The sequence below is a fragment of the Brachionichthys hirsutus genome, chromosome 20 (genome assembly GCF_040956055.1).
Source record: "Brachionichthys hirsutus isolate HB-005 chromosome 20, CSIRO-AGI_Bhir_v1, whole genome shotgun sequence".
Lineage (NCBI taxonomy): Eukaryota > Metazoa > Chordata > Actinopteri > Lophiiformes > Brachionichthyidae > Brachionichthys > Brachionichthys hirsutus.
This window is the reverse complement of record NC_090916.1, coordinates 9,187,462-9,209,261: the sequence shown is the minus strand read 5'-3', so window position 1 is coordinate 9,209,261 and position 21,800 is coordinate 9,187,462. Positions and strand designations below refer to the sequence as shown.

The window sequence follows — 21,800 nt, the reverse complement described above, 5'->3', positions numbered from 1 at the left end:
CTTTCTTTTATGCTCTTTAGGAGTTTTTGCTCAAACCAAAATCATGTTCACGTCCTACGTAAAGAATCTCAATGATATGGTATTTTCCACGGTAAGCTTTACGGGCTTAGATCTCCTGCATGATCTACGCCGGGGACTGCTTTCTCAGATCCCAAGCTTGCTCTCTGATCCTTTGTTCGTTCTAATATTTGCACTTCCACGTGGAACAGCTGCCAGGCTGTGCGCTAATGCGTTTGAACGGCGCATGCCTATCGAGGAGATTCTTACGTGTCGTTTCTCTGCTCCTATTTAGGCTGAGAGCTCCGAGGAGCAGCCGAGCCCCGGGGTCTTGGGTCGTATCGGGAGCTGGCTCTCTCCCTGGAGGGCAAGGACTCCGAACAGTCCCACTGAGACCTCCCCAACTACGAAGCCAGAAGGAGAAGAGGAGGGCGAAGGGTCTGCAAGACCCCAAGCGGGGGAACGACGGAGTGAGGAGGAGGAGGAGGAACAGAGCGCCGATCCCAACCGCTCCGGCGACGTTTTACCCCATAAAGAGGACGACGCCAGAGAGTCTGCCCACACAGAGAGATCCAGCCCAGAGACGGCAGAGGGAGGCCCAACAGGGGAGGAGTTTGTTTGGAGCAGATCAGAGAGAGGAGAGAGAAAGGAGAGGGAGGAAAGCAGCCATGGTATGTCAGAGAGCGGGACTCCAGAGAAAAATACCAGTCATCTGACACATCCGTCTTCCTCATCGGAGCAGGGCGTGGCGTGTGACTTGTCCCAGACTCAGGCCCAGACAGGCAGGAAGCTCCATGTGTACCTGGAGGAGACCAGCGTGATTCAGTGCGGCCAAGAAGTCCACGTCGGACAGCAAGTCGTCCACACGACGGTCACAAAAAGCTTAGAGATCCCCCGCAAGTCGCCATCGGGTCTTGATTCGACAGCGTGCCCGGGGTCATCAAGTGAAGACAAGAAAAGGATCAATGTGAATCCTGTCTTTGGGACGGAAAGCAAAAGCTCGCAGTTTGAATCTGCTAAGGAGCAGACGGGTGGAGACAGCATGGGGCGTAAAAACGGCAGAAAAAAAGCCCGGAAGAACCCTCAGGGAGACGGGAACAGAGGGCTTCCCAAAGCCAAACCTGTCCCGGACGGTTTCCCTCCATCAGACAATTCACTGAGCGGCACTGAGGCCAAAAGTCCAAAGACTGTTAAAGGAGAGTCTCCATTAAACTCCTCCTCCAAGCGCAGCTCCGCCTCCGAGCTCTCACCTGAACGACAAGAGGGAAAGACTTCCTGCCTCGATGCAGCAAAGCCGCGGGGCAAGTTCCAGGACACAGGTCCAGTCAGAGCAGCCTCACTGGAATGTGCGGTGGACGGGCCGGCAAACATGGAGGACGAGGACAGTTTTCACCAGGCGGAGGACAAGGCAGCGGCGCCGGAGTCCAAACGCAGGAGTATTAAAGTTTCTAGAAGTGAGGTGAAGCTTTTTACTAAAACAAAGCCGGTCCCAGAAGGAGGCAAGCGAGACGCTAACACGAAATCCCTGACGAAGGCTAAAGAGCCCCCGACGGAGCCCGAGGCAAGGTGAGTCTTTACTTTCATTCAGTGGCGCCATTGAGTTGAACTGTGTGAATGGATGACTCGTCACATTCCACAACCTGCAGTGGAAAATGTAAAGCCTAAAACCAATTCAGAATAAATGTCTATAAGATAACATCCGTCAGACGTTGAAACCGACCCGCGAAGATTTTTACTAGCCTGACGTTCCGGTGAAAACCGGAAGCACGCTTTAAGCGCAATGGGTGGAATGTCCCAAGTGTCCCAGGTGTCCCAGGTGTCCCAGGTGTCCCAGGTGTGAGTCATAGAGCTTCAGTTTCGATTAGACTGATTTGTCGGTAAAACTAAATGAACGTTTGTCTGCATCGTTCAGGAAGTTCCAACCTGTACCGTTTGTCTTACGCAGACCACGTGACTCGAGGACAAGGACAGAGGATCTTAAACCGGAGACGGGACGAATCACCGATAAAATCAGACTCTTTGAGCGGTCCAGCAAGCAGCAGACTTTCCAAATGCCGAGGAGCGTGGACGCGTCTCCAGTGAGGAAAGTCACGGACAGGCTGAAAGCGGATTTCATGTTTCCAGAGCAAAGGTCAAAATCAGCCGAACGCTATGACAAAGCCAGGTCCAACTCATCGTCACCCGGGAGGGCGCAGCCACTCACAATCAAGGAACGGACGAGGAACTTCATAGAGTCGGGTAGAACAGACACGAGGACAGCGCCTCCTCCAAAAGCAGCCACGACAGGAACGTCCCAAGAACGTCCCGTATTTACTTCAAAGTCACAAAGAGCGAACAATCGGGGGAAACCTGCCAACAGAGAGGAGACAGAATCCAAGACGGCGTCTGAGGCAACGCCAGAACCAGAAGAGCGAGATGCCGCTCCATCAGGAAGAAAGACTTCAGAGTCTGATGAGAAAGCAAAAGACGTAGCCGCCTCCCAAACGGCAGCGAAGGGTCAGGAAACGACCCGGATCGAGGCGCACGTTCTCGATAAAGGGTCGGATCCTTCCGTAGAACCGACCAGCAGCATTAGCCAGCAGTCCAAAGCCCATAGCCGACCGGGTTCCCGCTCTAAAAGAAGAAAGAGTTGTGAACCAAACAGTGAAACCGAGCCGGATCAGTCAGCAGGTCGACCAGCAGCAGCGCCTGCTAGACGACGGGGCGACGGCATCAAGGAAACCGCCTCCGCCCCCAAACGCACAGACGATGAAGCCAAGGGGTCTTCACCAGAGCAGCCTTCAGCTTCTGGCGAGGAGAAAACATCTCAAACGGAACTCAAAGCGTTTGATCAACAGTCGGAAGCTTCGGTTTCAAAGCCGGAGCCTGGAGGGCTGGTCGGCGAAGACGAGCCCGATACGAAGGTTCCACACATTTTACCCCCAACGGGGGGAGACGGCCTATTCTCTCTGGAGAGGGGACAGGTCAACAGCGAGACGGAGAAACGCCAGCCTCTTCCTCCTCCTCCTCCTCCTAATGAGGAGCAGGAGTCCCCTATTAGACATCCCACATTAGGAACAGAATTCAAAAGTGAAAATAAAATAATGGCACCCAATAAAAGTGGCCAAACGGAGCCGCCCCGCCCCAAGGAGACAGAACTGATGAGTCAGGCGGACAGTAAAGCTGTGGACAAGGGCAAAACAAATCAATCGGCCATGAAGGGAAAAGAGAAACCACAGCAGCTCCAGCCTTCAGATACAATTATCCCGGTTCCCGATGGAGAACAAGTTGCATCCGGGACAGAGGGGGGTGTTGGGGGGGTGGATGAAAGACAAGAAAAGTCACGGCTGGTCACAGATAAAGGAAAACCGCAAACCAGCCCAACAGGACTGGCATCCGAGTTCTCTGAAAGGACGTCATCACGCCTCCCTCCCGAGACGGCGAGGGAGGAACAGAGGAGGACCAGGGGTGATGAAGAACCTCTGATTGGAAGGACGGCGGTGGTTCGAGCAGAAACGCAGACCGAGTCCGTCTCTGTGGAAAAATCTGCTCATGCCCCAGATGAGTCACGCACAGGCGGAGCTAATGGAGCAAACGCTGCAGCCGAGGGACCGGCTACCAACGGAGCTCCGGCACCGCTAGACAAAAAGCCCGTTGGCTCGTCTGAGAAAGAACTAGGGCTTCAAAAGCCCACCTCAGTTTCCGCTTCTCAATCTGTGTGCAGCGACAGAGCGCTGAAAGATGATGAGCGAAAGACTTCAGCTCCTTCAGAAGTAACAATCTCGGGAGAGACGGCGGAAGCCGCTTTTGTGGAGGCATCAAAAGATCTCCAGAGCGCAGATGATACCGCTTCAGTCAACGCCGCGGGAACAGCGGGACGGCGGCCTGCTGATGGCGCCGCTGTTGAGAAGACGGATGAGACAACACAACGTTCACCAATAAAAGAAGAGTCATTGGTCAGGAACGGCGCGCTCTTTCCACGCCCTGACCTCCAGACAGTCACCAAACGACCGCCCAAGAGTCAAACTCCCAGAGCGCCGGCTTCCCCGGAGGCCGAGAAGCTCTTCGCCGACTCTATCCAACTTTCATCCATGAAGTGGGGGCTCGGCAAAGACGATTCGGCAACCCAAGACGTCCCCTCCAGCTGGCTGGATCTGGACTTTCCCAAACAGAAGCTAAAAGTCTCCGCGCCGAAGCTGAGCTCTTCCGGAAGCGAGAGTAATCTCCTGGACACTTCGGGCGAGCTAGATGACGAGGATTTCGTTGAGAAGATCAAGAAACTCTGCGCCCCGTTTTCCCTCCCGCCCCGCAAGCATTACCCGCTCCGGCCGCCGCAGCCGCCATTCGTGATGCCCGCCATCAAGGAGGATCGTTTTGAGAAGACCTTTGATCCGGAGGAGTTTATGTTTGGCTTAAGGAAGAAGAATAAATTCTCCATAGACTCCACGCCGAGCCAGTTAGCCAAGCTTCAGAACAGTCAGGCTAAATCCGGCTTGAAGCCCGCCAGGGCTAGTTTGGCGGACCGGAGCATCCTGCTCAGCAGCCTTGACTTTCACTCTCGCCTCAAGGACAAAGACGAGGACGGAGTCAAGGAGGAGAAAGAACAAGTCAAGGTGAAGTCTCGCCTGGAGGGGAGCTGTGTCCTCAGCAGCCTAGCCTCCTCCAACTTCAGGGGGAGGAGGGACGGGCGTCAAACGCAGGGAGAAGACAGCAGCTCCGGGGAGGTGTCACCGACAGAAGTCACCGACAGACCTTCAACCCAGCCACCCCCACCCCCACCCAGCCCCACCTCCACAGCCCCACTCCACAGACCGGTCAAGCAAAGCCCGGCCCACAGCGGCAAGGAGGAAGCCCAGGCCGGAGGGAATGAGGTCGGTGACTCAGGGCCTCCGTTTCCCTCCTTTATTGACACGGAGCTGCCGGAACACTTAAAGAAGTACCTCCCCCAAAAACCAGCAAAACCAGTGCCGAGCGTACGACAGCAACAAGACCAGCCCGAGGTTAGTTCCTCAGCGTGTTACGCTGGCTGCCTGAGAACAGACATGGCGCCGAGAGACGGCGTTCGGCTTCGCTGATCCGGAATCTCAGAACAAGGGGAGCGACGAAGGAAACCGTTTCTCACACTGGATTTTGCTTTACACATCAGGTCATTGGAAACATGGTGACTCCAGTTCTTGGCGATGAAACGGACCAGGGCGTGAAACCAGATCTGGTGCTTCCTGGAGCTGCGTCTCCAACCTTTCCTGGAGCCTTTCCTGGAGCTTTTCCTGTGTCTCCGTCGGCAACACGACCGACATTCCCCGAGTTTAAGAAGGCTCAGTTTAAGGTAATACTCAAATGTAGCGGCGGACGCGACGTTGAAGGCCTCGCACTCGCACTCAAAGATAAAGGCGTCCGTCGTTAAGGCAAACGCGTTGGTGAGTTCAGGGCGAGGGAGCCGGGAACGCTATCCCAACATTCCCAAACGCCGCCTGCGTTCATGCAGAGCTCGGGTTAATGTATAATCAGTTCCATAGATTAGGTTTGTTTTACATGTTCAGTTGTTCGTGCATGCTAGTAGTAACGAGAGGACACGCCTACCTCCGCAAATAAAACTTTATCAATCAATCCACAGCTTTCAAGTTACATGAAAGAGAGATAAACAGAAAGCAGAGCGAGGGAGAGAGAGAGAGAGGGTATTTTTAAGAACACTATTCTAAAGGTTAGCAAGAGAAAAAAAAAAGAGTTGGCTGATTGTTCAACCTCCTCTTCCTCCTCCTCCTCCTCCACCGATGCCCAGAGGAGCGGGTCAGGTCACGACTATAATGATGTGTTCTTTGCCTTCCAGAAAAGAACTGCCAAGGGATTCCACAAGCGTCCTGGAAAGGTAAAGGGAGGCGCAGCGTTGCCCAGATGTTTGTGGGATAGAAGCGGGATGGCGGCCTCTGTGTTCCGTGAAAACATCTGCTTCTCATGCGCTGTTCTTTTGGGGCTAAACGGCGTTCAGCCAGCAATCAGGGAACTCGGTGCCGCCAACGCCGAGCTGGCAGTTCTTCATTCATTATTGTAAAAGTCCCTCCAGCAATTATCGTCTGAAACCGAGACCCCCCCCCCCCGCCACGGGCAAAAACGTGTGATGCAATCCGGTGTGATGCAATCCGCTCTTGATTTCTGCACCCCCCCCCCACAGATGGTGCTCTACGACGAAGGCCGGTTCAGCGGCCAGGCGTACGAGATTCACCGGGACGTAACCGACGCCACTTCTCTGGAGCTCTCGCCTCTCGTGTCCGTGAAGGTCGTCAGAGGATGGTGAGTAGCGGCGCTTCGGAGCCCCCCCTATCCTTCCTGGCTCTAACTCCTCATCTTCCTCGCCCCCCCCCCCCCAGCTGGGTGCTGTACGAGAAGCCCGACTTCCAGGGACGCCCCATCGCTCTGGAGGAGGGCGGGATCGAGTTGACTAACGTGTGGGCAGAGGAGGCGGATCCAGAAGGGCAGACGGCGATGCAGATCGGCTCCATTCGGCTGGCTGTGAGGGTGAGAGCTGATGGAACGCTCTGAAGCGACGCTAATGGAAGACATTGCTCATTTTTGACTCAGTCCAGATTCCGTGAGGACAGGGACGGGCGTGATTCGCTTCCTTCTTGCTGCAGGATTACGGCGTCCCCCGGATCGATCTGTTCACTGAACCCGAGGGCCACGGCAGAGTCACGCCGTACTACGACGACGCCATGGAGACCGGCGCGTTCGGCGTCCCGCTGAGCACCGCTTCCGTCCAGGTGCACTCTGGGGTGTAAGTCCGGCGAAATCCAATCGGCAGCAGGACGCGGCCCGTTTCCCGTGACTGATCAGATCTGGTTTTTATTTTAAAAGCACAAACAGCAAATATGGAAGTAGAGATAATGAGACGCTGCCTCTCGCTCGCCTGCGTCGAGGAATGTCGGACCTGCTGTTAAACCGCAGACGAAAATGATGAGGAACTATAAATCCCCACGAGCTTTGATCCTGAAATAACTTTCTGCCCGCGGAAGATAAAAGATCTAATAAAATCACCGCCTTGACCTCGAATACCTCCGGAGCAAACGCACCGACTGTACCCGCGTTTTATTTCTACGTGGCAAAGCAAATATCTCGGATTCTTCGTCCACAGCGCTCATAAAACTACAAGGTCACATCCCTTTGAAGCCGCCAGGAAGCCTAGCTTGCAGCGTCGTGCTACGACTGTTAGCACGACGCTCATTTGAAGGCCACGCTGGGGTTTCTCTCTCTCTCTCTCTCTCTCGCTCAGGTGGCTGCTGTTCAGCGATCCGGGGTTCCAGGGAATGCTGGCCGTCCTGGAGACAGGAGAGTACCCGTTCCCCGACACCTGGGGCTTCCCGTCGCCGTTTGTCGGATCCCTCAGGCCGCTAAAGATGGTACTTCTGTCTCCCCGTCACTGCTGGTGACGTGATTTAACCCTAACCCTACCCCCCTGGAGGTTAATTCAAGCGTAACCAGAGGTATAATTAAGGTCTCTGTTCCAGGGCGGACTGAAGGTGGAGCATCCCAGCGAAGTCAAGGTGCGCTCGACATTCTGCTGTTCAAACTCACCTTCCTGTTCACCAACTTGATGCACTTCCTGTCCTTCCTCGGTCGCAGGCCGTCGTCTACGAGAAGCCCGGCTTCGAGGGCTCCGGTTTGGAGATCGACGGCGACGTTCTCTGCTTTTCCGAAAGCGAAGGCGGCCTTTCTGCCGACGTGGCGAAACTGGACCCCGAGAAGCTCGGTTCTGTGGGCTCTATAAAGATCATGAGAGGACTGTGAGTATCTTTAGCGAAGGCACGGCGTCCAGATGGTGATTTTTAAGGTTGTTGAATTCAGCTGGAAGCAGGAACATCGCTGCGCTGGCTCCCCTGCAGGTGGGTGGGGTACAGCGAGCCGGGCTTCGAGGGGCAGCAGCACATCCTGGAGGAAGGGGAGTACCTGGACTGCAGCGACTGGGGCGGCTCGGATCTGGTGTCGCTACGACCCATCCTGTCTGTGAGTACCGCAGCGAGCTAAGCCACGAGCTCCCAGCGAGGTGGGGGCCTCATACAGGCGGGGGCCTCATCCATGCATAGAAACACAGGGGTGGAGGAAACATGAGGCAGACCGGCAAAACTGGGAATACTGTGGAAAAGCTTGCAGGCAAATCTTTCCTCGATCGTTCGGGTGAATGGATTTACAAGTCAAATCTTAAAGCGGCGCGTCTGGAAGTCCGGCGTCATTAGGCCCGCCTCCATTCATCTTCATATCAGCAGCATTTCCTAAAATCATTGAAAATTATTGATCAATCCGATAGGAGAGGAGAATCCCAAGAACTCCACGGAACCTCCAGCGCCTGGAGCTTCGAGCTCAGACGTTCGTTTGTGATGTCACTCATTGGTCTCACCTGATGCTTTTGCCCCCCCCCCCCCGCTCCTCTGCAGGATTTCCTGTCTCCGCACCTCAAAATGTTCAGCGACAGAGATTTCGGCGAGCGGGGCGTCCACATCGACGTCACGGTGCCCGTTATTAGCATGAACGACACGGGCTACGGCGTGAAGACGCAGTCGGTCGACGTCATCGGAGGGAGGTGAGCGAATCCCTCGGCCTGCGGCGGTGAAGGACCCAGATAGGAGCATTGATTTAGGTTTCCTCCACAGACACACACACCGCTAACCGGGTAGACTTTCCCACACAGTCGATGCAACATTTAACTTTGCGGGACGCCATGATGCCGGAGGCAATGATCTGGTTGGACGCTAACGTAGAAAACACACCTGTTAAATGTCACACGCCTCCCGCTGCTTCCTCTCTCAGCTGGGTCGTGTTCGAGGAGCCGGGCTTCTGCGGCGAGTCCTACATCCTGGAGAAGGGCCTGTATGGAAGCCCGGAGGACTGGGGGGCGCTGCAGCCCAGGGTTGCCTCGGCGATGCCCGTCGTGCTGGTAAGACGTTGTGAAATAGTCCGGAATAGCTGGATGCAGGCGTTAGACCCAGAAAGGAGGCGCCGGTGGCCCAGAACCACCCGGATCAGACCCAGAAGGATTGGGATGCATGGGATTAAACTAAATACTGAAACCAATCCGAGCTGAGCGAGGCGGGAAAGGCGAGTCATCCTGAAGCTCCCTTTTCAAACCGGACAAAGACAGACACTTCGTGGGCGGAGCCCTGCTCAATGGCAATCTTTAAACCAATCACGCGGTCAGAAAAAAATACTTACCGGCTTTATCTCCTCTGTTTGATTACAGGTTGATTTTGAGAACACGGTCAAGTTTAAGGTTGGTAGGCACGTGATGCTGACACGGCAACAGCGATGGGTGCCGTGGCGAGCGATGACTCAGCCTTTTTTCTTTTTTTGGTGCCACCGTTTGTGCATCAGGTGCAGCTTTTCTCTGAGCCGGAGTTTCAAGGTTCTGCCTTGACCCTGCAGGACGGAGCGGCCTCCCTGCAGGACGGTTTCTCCGTGGGCTCCTGCAAGGTTCTGGCTGGCGGGTGAGTCATTGTCCCCTAAATCAGTCCATCTGGAATTCCTAACGGTGAGTCATTGTCCCCTAAATCAGTCCTTCTGGAATTCCTAACGGTGAGTCATTGTCCCCTAAATCAGTCCTTCCGGAATTCCTAACGGTGAGTCATTGTCCCCTAAATCAGTCCTTCTGGAATTCCTAACGGTGAGTCATATCCACGGAGAAGTCGGGAGAAGCATCCCGCATGGCTGCAGAGTTCAGGCCCGGCGTGCACGCTGGCGCTAACCTTTTATACGTAATTTAATGTATGCATTCGAAATGCAAACCGACATTAGACCGGTAAATAAAGGCGATGATTTTCCCTCTCCAGCTCCATTAGTGCGTATTAACGGTGATCCGTGTGTCTCTAAATGTCTTTCAGTTGGCTGGCGTTCGAGGAGCGGGACTTCGCCGGCAGGATGTACGTGTTGGAAGAGGGGAGCTACTCGGACCTGCGGGCGATGGGCTGCACGCTCACCGGAGCCTCCGTCCGGTCCCTACAGACCGTTGGCTTTGTACGTTTGTGTTTGAATTTAGACTTAAAGTTTTCTTTAAAGGAAGGAGGAGCTGCTATAATCAATGGCTCCCCAGGCTCCTCCTTCCAATTAGCTGCTTTTTAAAGCTGGTTGTGCTCCTCGCTCCTTTTGTCCGATACCGTCCCGGCTAGCAGGAGGAATTGTTAGCAGTTAGCTTGGGAACGCCGAAAACATCCAAAATATTTCCCTCAACATTTTCCAAATATGAAAAGTGAGGTAAAAAAAAAGTGATTTATATGTTGCAAGGTAACCAGTTAGCATGGTTAGCACCGGTTAGCATCAATGCACGCGTAACCCGAGCAGGTTTAGCCGCGTGGCTTCATCCATACAACTAAACTTTAAAGATTTACGTTTAAAATAGAAGAGATTCACGTGAATCAATTTGAAAAGCGGACAAACGGCATTCGACACAAAATAAAAACCTGCCAGCGGTGGAAGCGGCCTGATCGGAATATTTAATTCACGTTTCATCCCAGTTGTTTTTGTCTGAGATAATAAACTCCTCCTCCTCCTGCTCGGCAGGAGTTCTCTCTTCCCGCCATCACGCTGTTCGAGCGGAGCAGCCTGAGGGGGAAGAGGATTATCGTGACCGACGGGACGGTGAACCTCCAGCTGGCCGGAGGCTGCAGCCGAGTCCAGTCGCTGCTGGTGGAGGGAGGCATGTGAGTCCAGGTTAACGTCCCGGACGGATGCCAGCCGGCCGCTCGTCCGTCCGTCTCCCAAGTTCTCCCGGTGGTGCGAGATCGACGGGTACATGTAAAAACTTCGGCTGGAAGAGACTCCACTTCCAGGATGCGTTTTTTTTTTTTTTTTACAGCAGCCTCGTTTCTCCTGCAGTGTTTTAAATTCAAATTTCATCAACTCTAAAACCAACATTACAAATATTTTGTTTGGCCTTTTTGGCATCTGTTCAAGACCGCTTTGCTCGTGGCAAATCCACACCCGTGAATTATTCCACTCCCGTTTCAGTAAGTAGAATGTCAACAAAGCGAGGCGCTTAAGCTAACAGATGTTAAATGTGAAGAGGGAGGCGGCCAGCGGCGCGTCTCAGTCTCGATCTTGGCATCGATAGACGTCGACATTCGTACGGCATCAGCTGCATCTCGTACGGCTAATGATGGAAAGCTGCTGCGGCCGTGTGAGACTTAGCCTCGAGGTGTGAACCCATGTGGAGGAGACAAAGCAGCCGGAGCGCTGCTCCTGCAGGAGGTGCTCAGAGATGAGGCTGCGCAACTAGAAGATTTAGCTCCAGCCTTAAAGTCCGGATTATAACTATTCAGGAAGTGGAGTTGACCGAATCGGGTTCTCTTCTTTCACCAGCTGGGTCTTATACGAGGGGATCAACTACCGGGGAGCCCAGGTTCTGTTGAGACCCGGCGCGGTGCCGGACTGGCACAAAGTGAGCGGCTGGCGGACGATCGGATCCCTCCGCCCGCTGTTACAGGTACGTCCTGACGCGCCGCCGCCTCCCGCCTTTTGAAGCTCGAAACCTTGAACTGCCCTTTGTTGTGTTTCATTCTTCACTCACTGAAGATAAGTTCTGATTCTGTGTTTTGCGAGTAGAAGCAAGTGCATTTCCGTTTAAGGAACAGACAGACCGGGCTCGTGATGTCAGTGACGGGCGATCTGGATGACATCAAACTGCTGAGGATCCAGGAGGGCGAGGAGACCGGCGGACTGGAGCAGATCTGGTTCTACCAGGATGGACATCTCCACTGCAAGGTGCCAGCCCCGCCCTTAGCCCGACGCAGAAGACCAAACGCTGATCCCCTAAACCGTCCGTGTGATTCCAGCTGCTGGAGGATTGTTGCTTGAGCCCCAGCAGCAGCGTGACCGTCGCCGGAGCCCGCGTGGGCCTCGACCCCGAGCCCGGCAACCACCTCCACCGCTGGAGCATCACCCCCGAGGGCGTCATTGGCTACACGCCCACCCCCGGCCTGGTCCTGGAAGTCAAAGGTGAGCAGCTGGGATGAGTTTGGGTTCATGTTTGAGAGCTCGATCCATCAAACCCCCCCCCAGGACGGAAACAGAAACAGACCGGCCGGCGAGATGCGTTCATGTTCATCAGGAAGATTCCACCTGAGCCGTAAACGTTTACATGCCTGCACGTTACTGACACCTTGTGGACAAAACCGCCAGTGCAGCGGTCCGTCACTGAAAACACGCTGGAGCGTGCATTTAGAATAGAATGAAACCACAAACTGATCCTAGATCATTATTCTCCCCCCCCCAGGCGGCCATAACTACGACAAAAACCTGGTGATCCTGAACGCACTCGACCCAAAGAGAGGGAAACAGCAGTGGGACGTGGAGGTTGTATGAAAACAGGCGAGCTGCAGGACTGGATCCCTGTTCTGCTCCAGGTTCTGCTCCAGGTTCTGCTCCAGGTTCTGCTCCTCAGGTCCAAAAACAAGCCCTCCAGGAGGAGGAACGTCGGAGACGATCGACCCGAGAGCTTCGAGATAAAGCGAGGGATGAATGCGTCGCTGAACGCTGCAGGTTCCACTCCCAGGAAAACATCTTCAAGCTTCTCGCGTGTATTTCTGAATGAATCTGTCCACCGAGGTTAAGTCGCTCAGACAGTGTTAACGCGTGTTCAATAGCGCCACCACCAGGAAACAGTTTCTTTTTTCTTTGTTTAATCAAACCAGAATAATAAAGTATTTTTGTCAGTAAATGTCGTATTCGGATCGTACAGTACTTTGAAGCTGCGCTCGGTTTATGGCGGTTAGAACATGTTCAACAAGTCCACACAGAGAAGGAGAAAACGATCACAGAGCGGCAGAAGCTGCTTCAAATCGAGCTGCACGCCATCTTCACCTATGACCTCCGAGCCGTCGCAGCAAACGCGTCTACTTCTGCTCCGCGGTGTGATGCGCCGCCTCCTCCTCCAAAGCGACCAACTCCGCCGCCACCCTGACCACCATCTTCCCTCTGGCGTGGCCCGCCTCCAACTTCTGGAAAGCCTGGGGCACCTGGCTGAACGGAAACTGGGCCTCCACCACCGGCAGGATCTGCGAGGAATCGGAAAACGAAAGCGAGTCGGAAAACATTCAAGGTTCAGATTTAGAACGTCAGCGTGTCAGACGAGGGAGGTGAGAAGGGTGAGACGGGAGGGAGGGAGGTGAGAAGGGATGGGGGTGAGATGGGACAGAGGTGAGACGGGAGGGAGGTGAGACGGGATGGGGGTGGGTGTGCTCCGTTTCACGGCCACACCCTTTTCAGGCCGATATTTAATCCGTTTAGATTAGTCTGCTTTCATGGAGGGGTCCAGAATGTGATGAGGCTGGACAATCCTGCGCTGGTCCCACCACACCGGCGGCCCGGCTGGTCATACCGGTCAGCAGCTCTTGCCGGTAACAATGACCGGCGAGGGCAGTGGCGCCACACGCTGGAGGCCAGCCGCGCTTCCTTACCCAGAAAGCAGCTTCCCGCCACCGGGCCGAGGGCGCCGCTCGCCAGGGTCCCGGAGCCAGGGCTTGGGTCTTTACTGGGGGGGGCAGGGTCCCAGAGCCACCCCTGGGGGGCAGTATTGTAGAAAGATGATTTACCCATGTTTGTCTTATAGGAGAGGGTAATCAGGTTGTTGTTTGAGGCTTTGAGCTCCCTCTAGTGTTGTGGCTGTGGGTGTCACTAAATCTTTGGAGGTGTTTAGTCAGGTACGCAGGGATTGAGGGGACTGAGGGCAGAGCAGTATTTTTTTTTTTTTCTCTCTTTATTTGTATTTTTCAAGTTTACAAGAAACAGGACAACAACAACAAAAAACAAAAACAAAAAAAAGTATACATATATATACACACATGCGTGTGGGGCTCCACCACTATGCTGGTGGAGCTAATTTCTCTTGGCAGAGTCGGTGGATTGTTCCGGCGAGTCGGGAGGTTGTGATTGGGCTGTGTTATGTCTCCCGACTCAACGAAACAATCCACCGACTCGTTTCTTCATTTATTTCCCATCTCGAGGGGCCTCAACCTGGGTCTTGGGGGGCTCAGCCAGGGTGTCGGCGGGAGGGCGCTTCGGTCGTCGCCGCCGCCACCATCGCCGGCGCCACCACCGCCGCGGGGGAGCCGGAGTCACTGCTGGAATCAACTCCGGCTTGGTCCCCTGGAGAAGAAGAAAAACACATTAAAACTCTTGAAGGGCAACAACTTAAAAAATCATTTAAAACTGGTCTCACTGCAGAAAGACAAACATTTACATAAAGTAACTCATTCATGCCGAGGACGCCGTCATCTTCACTCGTGCAAAACATATTCAAGAGGCAGCTTCTGCTCTCACATTAGCTATGGTTCCTGTACACGAGTGGCTATAAATCTTGCCTGCTATTAAACACAACTAAGACTCATACAAACGTATGATGTTCACAAAGCAACCTCTGGACATCAAATATTCAGGTGTATTTTTGGGAGGACAGGAACTACAAATTGTCTCTGAATTCAAGTACCTTGGAGTGACTCCACACTATCTTTCCAGAGCCACATTAAAAGAATATCTAACAGTGAAATTCAACCTGAACAATTTTAAGCAAATGACCTTTCATAAACGGGGCTGCTAGAATGTTTCTGCATTCAATGATTCTGTCACACATTGAATATTGCATTACATGTTGGTCGCTGGCAGGTGTAAATACATGCAAAATCATAGAATCACTCTCTAAAGAATCGTTTAAGGTCTTAGGAAACCAATGTCATTCCATGTTTTCGGATGTAAATTAGCATTTTCGCTAAAATCCGGCATATATACTATTAGATGTGTCTGTATAAGATGTTCATTAACGTGCACTGTCCCCATCAAATAAAATAATAAGTAAATAAATACATAAAAAACACAAGACAACTGAATGATCGATTATCTCACCTCTAAGATGGGAGACGGGGTCTCGGTGGGCTCAGCCGGGGTCTCGGGGGGCTCAGCCGGGGTCTTGGGGGGCTCAGCCGGGGTCTTGGGGGGCTCAGCCGGGGTCTTGGGGGGTTCAGCCTGGGTGTCGGCGGGAGGGCGCTTCGGTCGTCGCCGGCGCCACCACCGCCGCAGGGGAGCCAGAGTCACTGCTGGAATCAACTCCGGCTTGGTCCCCTGGAGAAGCAGAAAAACACGTTTAAACTATTGAGGGGGGGGGGGTGCACCAAAGCTGCAAAAACATAAAAAACACAAGACAACTGAATGATCGATTATCTCACCTCTAAGATGGGAGACGGGGTCTCGGCGGGCTCAGCTGGGGTCTTGGGGGGCTCAGCCGGGGTCTTGGGGGGCTCAGCCGGGGCCTTGGGGGGCTCAGCCGGGGTCTTGGGGGGCTCAGCCGGGGTCTTGGGGGGCTCAGCCGGAGTCTTGGGGGGCTCAGCCGGGGTCTTGGGGGGCTCAGCCGGGGTGTCAGCGGGAGGGCGCTTGGGTCGTCGCCGCCGCCGTGCGGGAGCCGGGGTTTTGGGGGGCTCTGCCGGGGTTTTGGGGGGCTCAGCCGGGGTCTCGGGGGGCTCAGCCGGGGTTTTGGGGGGCTCTGCCGGGGTGTCAGCGGGAGGGCGCTTGGGTCGTCGCCGCCGCCGTGGGGGAGCCGGGGTTTTGGGGGGCTCAGCCGGGGTTTTGGGCGGCTCAGCTGGGGTTTTGGGGGGCTCAGCCTGGGTTTTGGGGGGCTCAGCCGGGGTTTTGGGCGGCTCAGCTGGGGTCTTGGGCGGCTCAGCCGGGGTCTCCGCGGGAGGGCGCTTTGATCGCCGCCGCCGCCGCCGCGGTGGAGCCGGAGTCAGCTCCGGCTTGGTCCCCTGGAGAAGGAGAAAAACACGTTAAAACTCTTGGGGGGGGGGGCACCGGAGCTGCAATAACATAAAAAACACAAGACATCTGAATGATCGATTATCTCACCTCTAAGATGGGAGCCGGGGTCTCGGCGGCCTCAGCCGGGGTCTCGGCGGCCTCAGCCGGGGTCTCAGCGGGCTCGGCCTGGGTTTCGGGGAGCTCAGCCAGGGTCTCCGCGGGAGGGCGCTTTGATCGCCGCCGCCGCCGCCGCGGTGGAGCCGGAGTCAGCTCCGGCTTGGTCCCCTGGAGAAGGAGAAAAACACGTTAAAACTCTTGGGGGGGGGGGCACCGGAGCTGCAATAACATAAAAAACACAAGACATCTGAATGATCGATTATCTCACCTCTAAGATGGGAGCCGGGGTCTCGGCAGCCTCAGCGGGTGTCTCGGCGGGAGGGCGCTTTGGTCGCCGCCGCCGCTGCTCCCGGTCCCGCTTCCGCTCCCACCACCACCACCGCTGGGAAGTCCGAGTTGCTGCATTCAGCTCCGGCTTGGTCCCCTGGAGAAGGAGGAGAAAAATACGTTAAAACTATTGAGGGGGGCACCGGAGCTGCAATAACATAAAAAACACAAGACACCTGAATGATCGATTATCTCACCTCTAAGATGGGAGCCGGGGTCTCGGCGGCCTCAGCCGGGGTGTCGGCGGCCTCAACCGGGGTGTCGGCGGCCTCAGCCGGTGTGTCGGCGGCCTCAACCGGGGTCTCGGCGGCCTCAACCAGGGTCTCGGCGGCCTCAACGGCCTCAACCGGGGTCTCGGCAGCCTCAACCGGGGTCTCGGCGGCCTCAACGGCCTCAACCGGGGTCTCGGCAGCCTCAACCGGGGTCTCGGCGGCCTCAACCGGGGTCTCGGCGGCCTCAGCCGGTGTGTCGGCGGCCTCAACCGGGGTCTCGGCGGCCTCAACCAGGGTGTCGGCGGGAGGGGGCTTCGTTCGCCGCCGCCACCACCGCCGCTTGGTCCCCTGGAGAAGGAGGAGAAAAACACGTTAAGGGGGGGGGGGGGTGCTATCGGCCATTCAGAATCCTCCCTGTGATATCTAAAGTTGCTGAGAGATTGGTAGCAAAACATTATAAATGAACATTTCAATAAAGATCTGAGAACAGCATTTGACACTGTAAATCATGAAATTCTTCTGTCTAAATTAACCCATTTGTATTTTTATTTGAATGCAATTCAGTGGATAAAATCACATTTAGAATTCAGGAAACAGTAAATACACGCAAAATCATAGAATCACTCTAAAGAATCGTTTTAAGGTCTTTGATAGGAAACCAATGTCATTCCATGTTTGCGGATGTAAATTAGCATTTTTGCTCAAATCTGGCATATATACTATTAGATACGTCTGTATAGATGTTCATTAACGTGCACTGTCCCCATCAAATAAATTAATTAATAAAAAACACAAGACAGCAACTGAATGATCGATTATCCTACCTCTGAGGTGGGAGCCGGGGTGTCAGCAGGAGAGCTCTTGCATTTCTTCAGCCGCTGCCACCAGCGCAGGGAAGCCGGGGGTTTCGATGGCTTGCCATCCGGGCCGTCGCCCACAGGGTGGAAAATCACCTGCTGCATTACACTAATCGAACAAACAACAACCACTACTACCAACCACGCAATGAGATTCTGACAGCCTGAACTGGGCTTTATATACACAGGGCATATAAAGCCAACGCTTTGATGTCAAAGCTGAAATTAACCTTCAAAGCCAATAATTACATCAAAGTGCCAAGGCATTGAGAATGAGCTTTGATGATTGGTCCATACGTGTCACATGATACGGATACGGATTTAGTATGGAAGTATTTGTTTTGATGGTAAACATGTTAACTTTAATGAATAAATATTAGTGTGTTATTCCACTGGGAGGCCGTCACTGGTCATGTGGATTTTTATGCTTTACGACAGTACGTGATACGTTACTAAAAACAGACTTGAACTAGCGAAAATTAAAAAAACAAATGTCTTTGGAGAGCTTCTTTGCTAATGGAGGATGACCCGACGACCTCCAAGAAAAGAGTCGGACTTAAAACACTTATCAACAGCTGATCAGCTTCGTTAACAGCAATGAACGGTTTGAAACGGCTTCGGCACATCGAGACCAAGAACCCTGATTAAAAAAACAAGAATGTGGAATTTATGACAAAAAAACGTCAGGACAGAAGTGATTATTAGATATTGGTGTAAATACTTGTTTAATAGTTATTGCAAGTGCAACAGACAGACTAGAAAACAGACTATAGACCGCTGATCTATAGTCTGTTTTCTATACAATCGTGCAGAAAAGGACACAAAATGACTGAACAAAGCCGATCATCGTGTGACAACGCGGCGAATGAAAGAGAGAACTCACTTCTTAAACACAAAGCCTGGACCGAGATTTGTTCGGGCTGCACAAACTCATGATTTTATCACAACTAGTTTCTGTCGCATTCAATGCTGTCATCCTTCAAACTCTTTTTCCACAAGTTATGGCAGTTCTCAGACACTTGTACATAGCATATTTACACAAATCTATCACTGCTGTTTGCTGGTCGTTTCTGTCAACTTCTATTGAACATATTAAAATGTTAAGAAATACAATCTATAGCAGTGGTCCCCAACCGGTACCGGTCTGTGAGGCATTTGTTACCAGGCAGCACAGAAAGAATAACTAATTTATACAATTTCCGTTGTATTGATTATTAGCATCTAAAAGGTGTTTTATTTTGAAAAACGACCGGATTTACTCCAATGTAACGTTCGCCTGTGGATTTTTATGCTTTACGACAGTACGTGATACGTTACTAAAAACAGACTTGAACTAGCGAAAATTAAAAAAACAAACGTCTTTGGAGAGCTTCTTTGCTAATGGAGGATGACCCGACGACCTCCAAGAAAAGAGTCGGACTTAAATCACTTATCAACAGCTGATCAGCTTCGTTAACAGCAATGAACGGTTTGAAACGGCTTCGGCACATCGAGACCAAGAACCCTGATTAAAAAAACAAGAATGTGGAATTTATGACACAAAAAAAACGTGAACACGAAGGACAGAAGCGATTATGAGATATTGGTGTAAATACTTGTTTAATAGTTATTGCAAGTGCAACAGACAGACTAGAAAACAGACTATAGACCGTTGATCTATAGTCTGTTTTCTATACAATCGTGCATATAATAGCCAGCCCAATGCTGGGCTATTGGAGTGTTGCCGGTCGTTCTCGGTTCGACGCGCTCTGTGGCTACGTCTTGGTTTCGCCGTATCCAAAAAAAAGGAGAGTCCAGAAGCGGGCTTAAGAGAATAAAATGTCACTAATTTATTACAAAATACGACAACTTAAAATATTCAATAAACCCGAGCATCTGGGTGCAGCGATCCCGCCAGAGCGGTCAAAACCTATGTGCCCTTCTGGGTCAACACCTATTCACCGCCTGATTGGCCGTGCCTTATATACCCCACATGGCCACAGTGCCACACGGTGCACAAAATAGGAACCGCACCCCATCAGTTGCATTTGGCCCCTACACACCGGCCCCTAATTGGCATGGTACCACACATGGCAATTCTCAACATTTCATAAAATACAACAAATATTGAATCATCACAACAATAACTAGACCTCATACACCAGACACAGTTTGGAAATTGGTCTCTCCTCTGGCTGACATCGTTCCAGTGTCCAGCTCATCATTCCCATCCCTAACAGGAAGCACTGACGGCATGGTGCGACCTCTGCCGGCCCCTGTATGTCCATAAGTCGTATGAAAGACCGAGGTGGGTTCTGGTGATTCCAGTCCATCTTCTAAAACAGTGGTCTGTCGATCTATGTGCAACACAGTCGGATGATATTGATTACAGATCTCACATTGCAATCTTGCTTCACAATTACGGCTGACATGGCCTCGATGAAGGCATCCAAAACACACTCCCCCTTTCCTCAATATGAACACTTTGTCTGCGTGTCTCTTCTCCTTAAACTGCTGACAGTTTTCCAATGCATGTTCCATAGAGCAGCAAACACAGCGTTCGTTCTCCTTGATTGGGCGTGACGGCTTAACTTCGTTGTGAGAGCCCATAGCGGTCACTGTGCTGGCGACCACATGCCCCTTCTCTCTATGGCTGGGTTGTGACTTTGGCTGGTTTAATGTTGTATTAGAGCTGTATTCTTGCAGATCTCCAAAAAAGGGATCTGAACGGATCCTCACATGACGCTCCATGAATCCCACCAGATCATTAAATCTAGCTCTGTGGCCAGTAGACTCCATGATGTCATGAGCCCTGCTCTGCCAGCGTTCTTTCATCCTATACGGGAGCTTTGCAAGGATTGCCCTCATATTCACAGGCATGTCCAGTTCCTGCACATATTCCAGCTCCTCCATGATGTTGCAGCAGCCACGCAGAAATAGTGCGTAGCTCTGAAGCGCCCTGGTGTCGTCTGCTCTTATAGTCTGCCATGACAAAGCCTTGCTGATGTATGCAGTAGCTGTTTTGTAAGGATTTCCAAATTGATCTTGCAGTAGAGCCTTGGCCACCACGTAGCCACGATCTGGGTCCATATGTTGACAGCTCCGCACCAGTTCGAGAGGCGGGCCTCTGGTGAATTTCTCCAAATAGTACAAACAGTCTGCTGTGGTTGCTTTACTTTCCACTCCTTGCTCAAATGTTTTTATAAAGGTCCTGTAATGCAAGGGATCGCCGTCAAAGACTGGAATGTCTCTTGGTGGGAGCGTCATTGACCGCTGCTGGTTCATTAAAGCTGCTATAATCTCAGTTTGTCTGCTCATGATTGTTAGAAGGTCTCCAGGTGTCTGCATAGCGGTGAGTGACTGACGCGTTTCATTTTGTGTAAACCGATCATTTGTTTCCATCCTGTTTCTATTGCATTGCAATCGGTGGTGCTGTTGCCTTGTGTTTGATGTGTTCCGTTGCTTTGGTCTCACATCTACTGGTTTGATTTCCAGTTTGTCATCATTTTGAGGTATGAACTCTTGAGCAGAGGGGTGCAACATCTGTTCATAGTTTGTTCCACCTTTGTTGCATATACCCTTCGTATTTGAGTACGCTTGTGACTGACACTTTTCTTCGGCATCATAAATTTCCAACCTTGCTTCAGATGCCGCCAGTTCAGCCTCCAAATCAAGCATCTCCTTTCTTCTTCTCAATTTTGCTTCCTCTTCTTCAATAACATGTCGCTCCTTCAATATTTTAACTCGAGCCAAAACTGCAGCTCTATCTGCTGCTGCCTGTAATCTAGCAGATGAAGCACTAGACGTGTAGCTCCTTTGACTGCTTCTGCTACTTATATTTGACATGCTATCTTCAGGAGAGAGTTCATCATTGGTAAGTTGTTCATTTCCAGTATTTGTGTCCACGTCCAAAGCGCACGCCTCCATGGTTCGTATCGCAAAGCCAGATTCAGCTCAGGTGAGCGCAACGGAAAGTAGGTCAACGAGTCACGTGATCCAGCGCAACGCTTCGATGCGTAAAAACGCGCTCAATGTTCACCAATGCGTTGGATTTAACGTGCGCACACAATTAGGCCTTTGATGGTGGAGCGCTACACGTACCTCCGTTGGGCGCCTTTACTGTAAATCCGAGCGATGGTCTTCAGCGCTCCGTTCCAGCTCCGTAATCCACAGCGCTCCGCGGAACAGCTGACTGCTGTCCGAGCTATCTTCGCGGGCCACTTCTCCACGCCACAGCTCACACGATCATCCCTGGCTGTCTCCCAAAGACAGGTCTCCTGAGGTTCCAAACTTAGTCCAATCGGGCAGGTTTTGACAGTATAATAGCCAGCCCAATGCTGGGCTATTGGAGTGTTGCCGGTCGTTCTCGGTTCGACGCGCTCTGTGGCTACGTCTTGGTTTCGCCGTATCCAAAAAAAAGGGGAGTCCAGAAGCGGGTTTAAGAGAATAAAATGCCACTAATTTATTACAAAATACAACAACTTAAAATATTTAATAAACCCGAGCATCTGGGTGCAGCGATCCCGCCAGAGCGGTCAAAACCTATGTGCCCTTCCGGGTCAACACCTATTCA

The 21,800-nt window shown here is 52.5% G+C and overlaps 2 protein-coding genes across 2 annotated transcripts in view; one reads left to right on the top strand and one right to left on the bottom strand.

Annotated features, from left to right (window-relative positions):
- Window positions 1-22: 22 nt before the first annotated feature.
- Window positions 23-13,003, top strand: LOC137909660 (beta/gamma crystallin domain-containing protein 1-like). The gene is made up of 22 exons (XM_068754120.1): window positions 23-91; window positions 293-1,563; window positions 1,943-4,976; window positions 5,123-5,302; window positions 5,804-5,842; window positions 6,146-6,264; window positions 6,342-6,489; window positions 6,606-6,745; window positions 7,241-7,367; window positions 7,476-7,511; window positions 7,591-7,751; window positions 7,851-7,971; window positions 8,400-8,545; window positions 8,773-8,899; window positions 9,203-9,232; window positions 9,334-9,446; window positions 9,840-9,972; window positions 10,516-10,655; window positions 11,314-11,437; window positions 11,557-11,715; window positions 11,787-11,949; window positions 12,227-13,003. The coding sequence occupies exons 1-22, from the start codon at window positions 44-46 to the stop codon at window positions 12,313-12,315; spliced, it is 6,648 nt and encodes a 2,215-aa protein (XP_068610221.1). The 5' UTR covers window positions 23-43; the 3' UTR covers window positions 12,316-13,003.
- LOC137909659 (reticulon-4-interacting protein 1 homolog, mitochondrial-like) overlaps window positions 12,846-21,800 on the bottom strand; it is an 11,913-nt gene continuing 2,958 nt past the window's right edge. Inside the window, exons 9-13 of the mRNA XM_068754119.1 lie at window positions 17,216-17,357; window positions 16,620-16,739; window positions 16,121-16,276; window positions 15,844-16,020; window positions 12,846-13,007 (exon numbers count right to left, since the gene is read on the bottom strand). Of these exons, the coding sequence (XP_068610220.1) occupies window positions 12,846-13,007; window positions 15,844-16,020; window positions 16,121-16,276; window positions 16,620-16,739; window positions 17,216-17,357 (757 nt within the window). The remainder of the gene's footprint in view (window positions 13,008-15,843; window positions 16,021-16,120; window positions 16,277-16,619; window positions 16,740-17,215; window positions 17,358-21,800) is intronic.

Excerpts from the sequence above, each read along its gene's own strand:
- LOC137909660 (XM_068754120.1), top strand. The coding sequence starts at position 44 with ATGTTCACGTCCTACGTAAAGAATCTCAATGATATGGTATTTTCCACG. Across the intron at positions 7,972-8,399 it reads CGCTACGACCCATCCTGTCT|GATTTCCTGTCTCCGCACCT; the intron begins GTGAGTACCGCA and ends GCTCCTCTGCAG. Across the intron at positions 8,900-9,202 it reads CGGCGATGCCCGTCGTGCTG|GTTGATTTTGAGAACACGGT; the intron begins GTAAGACGTTGT and ends GTTTGATTACAG.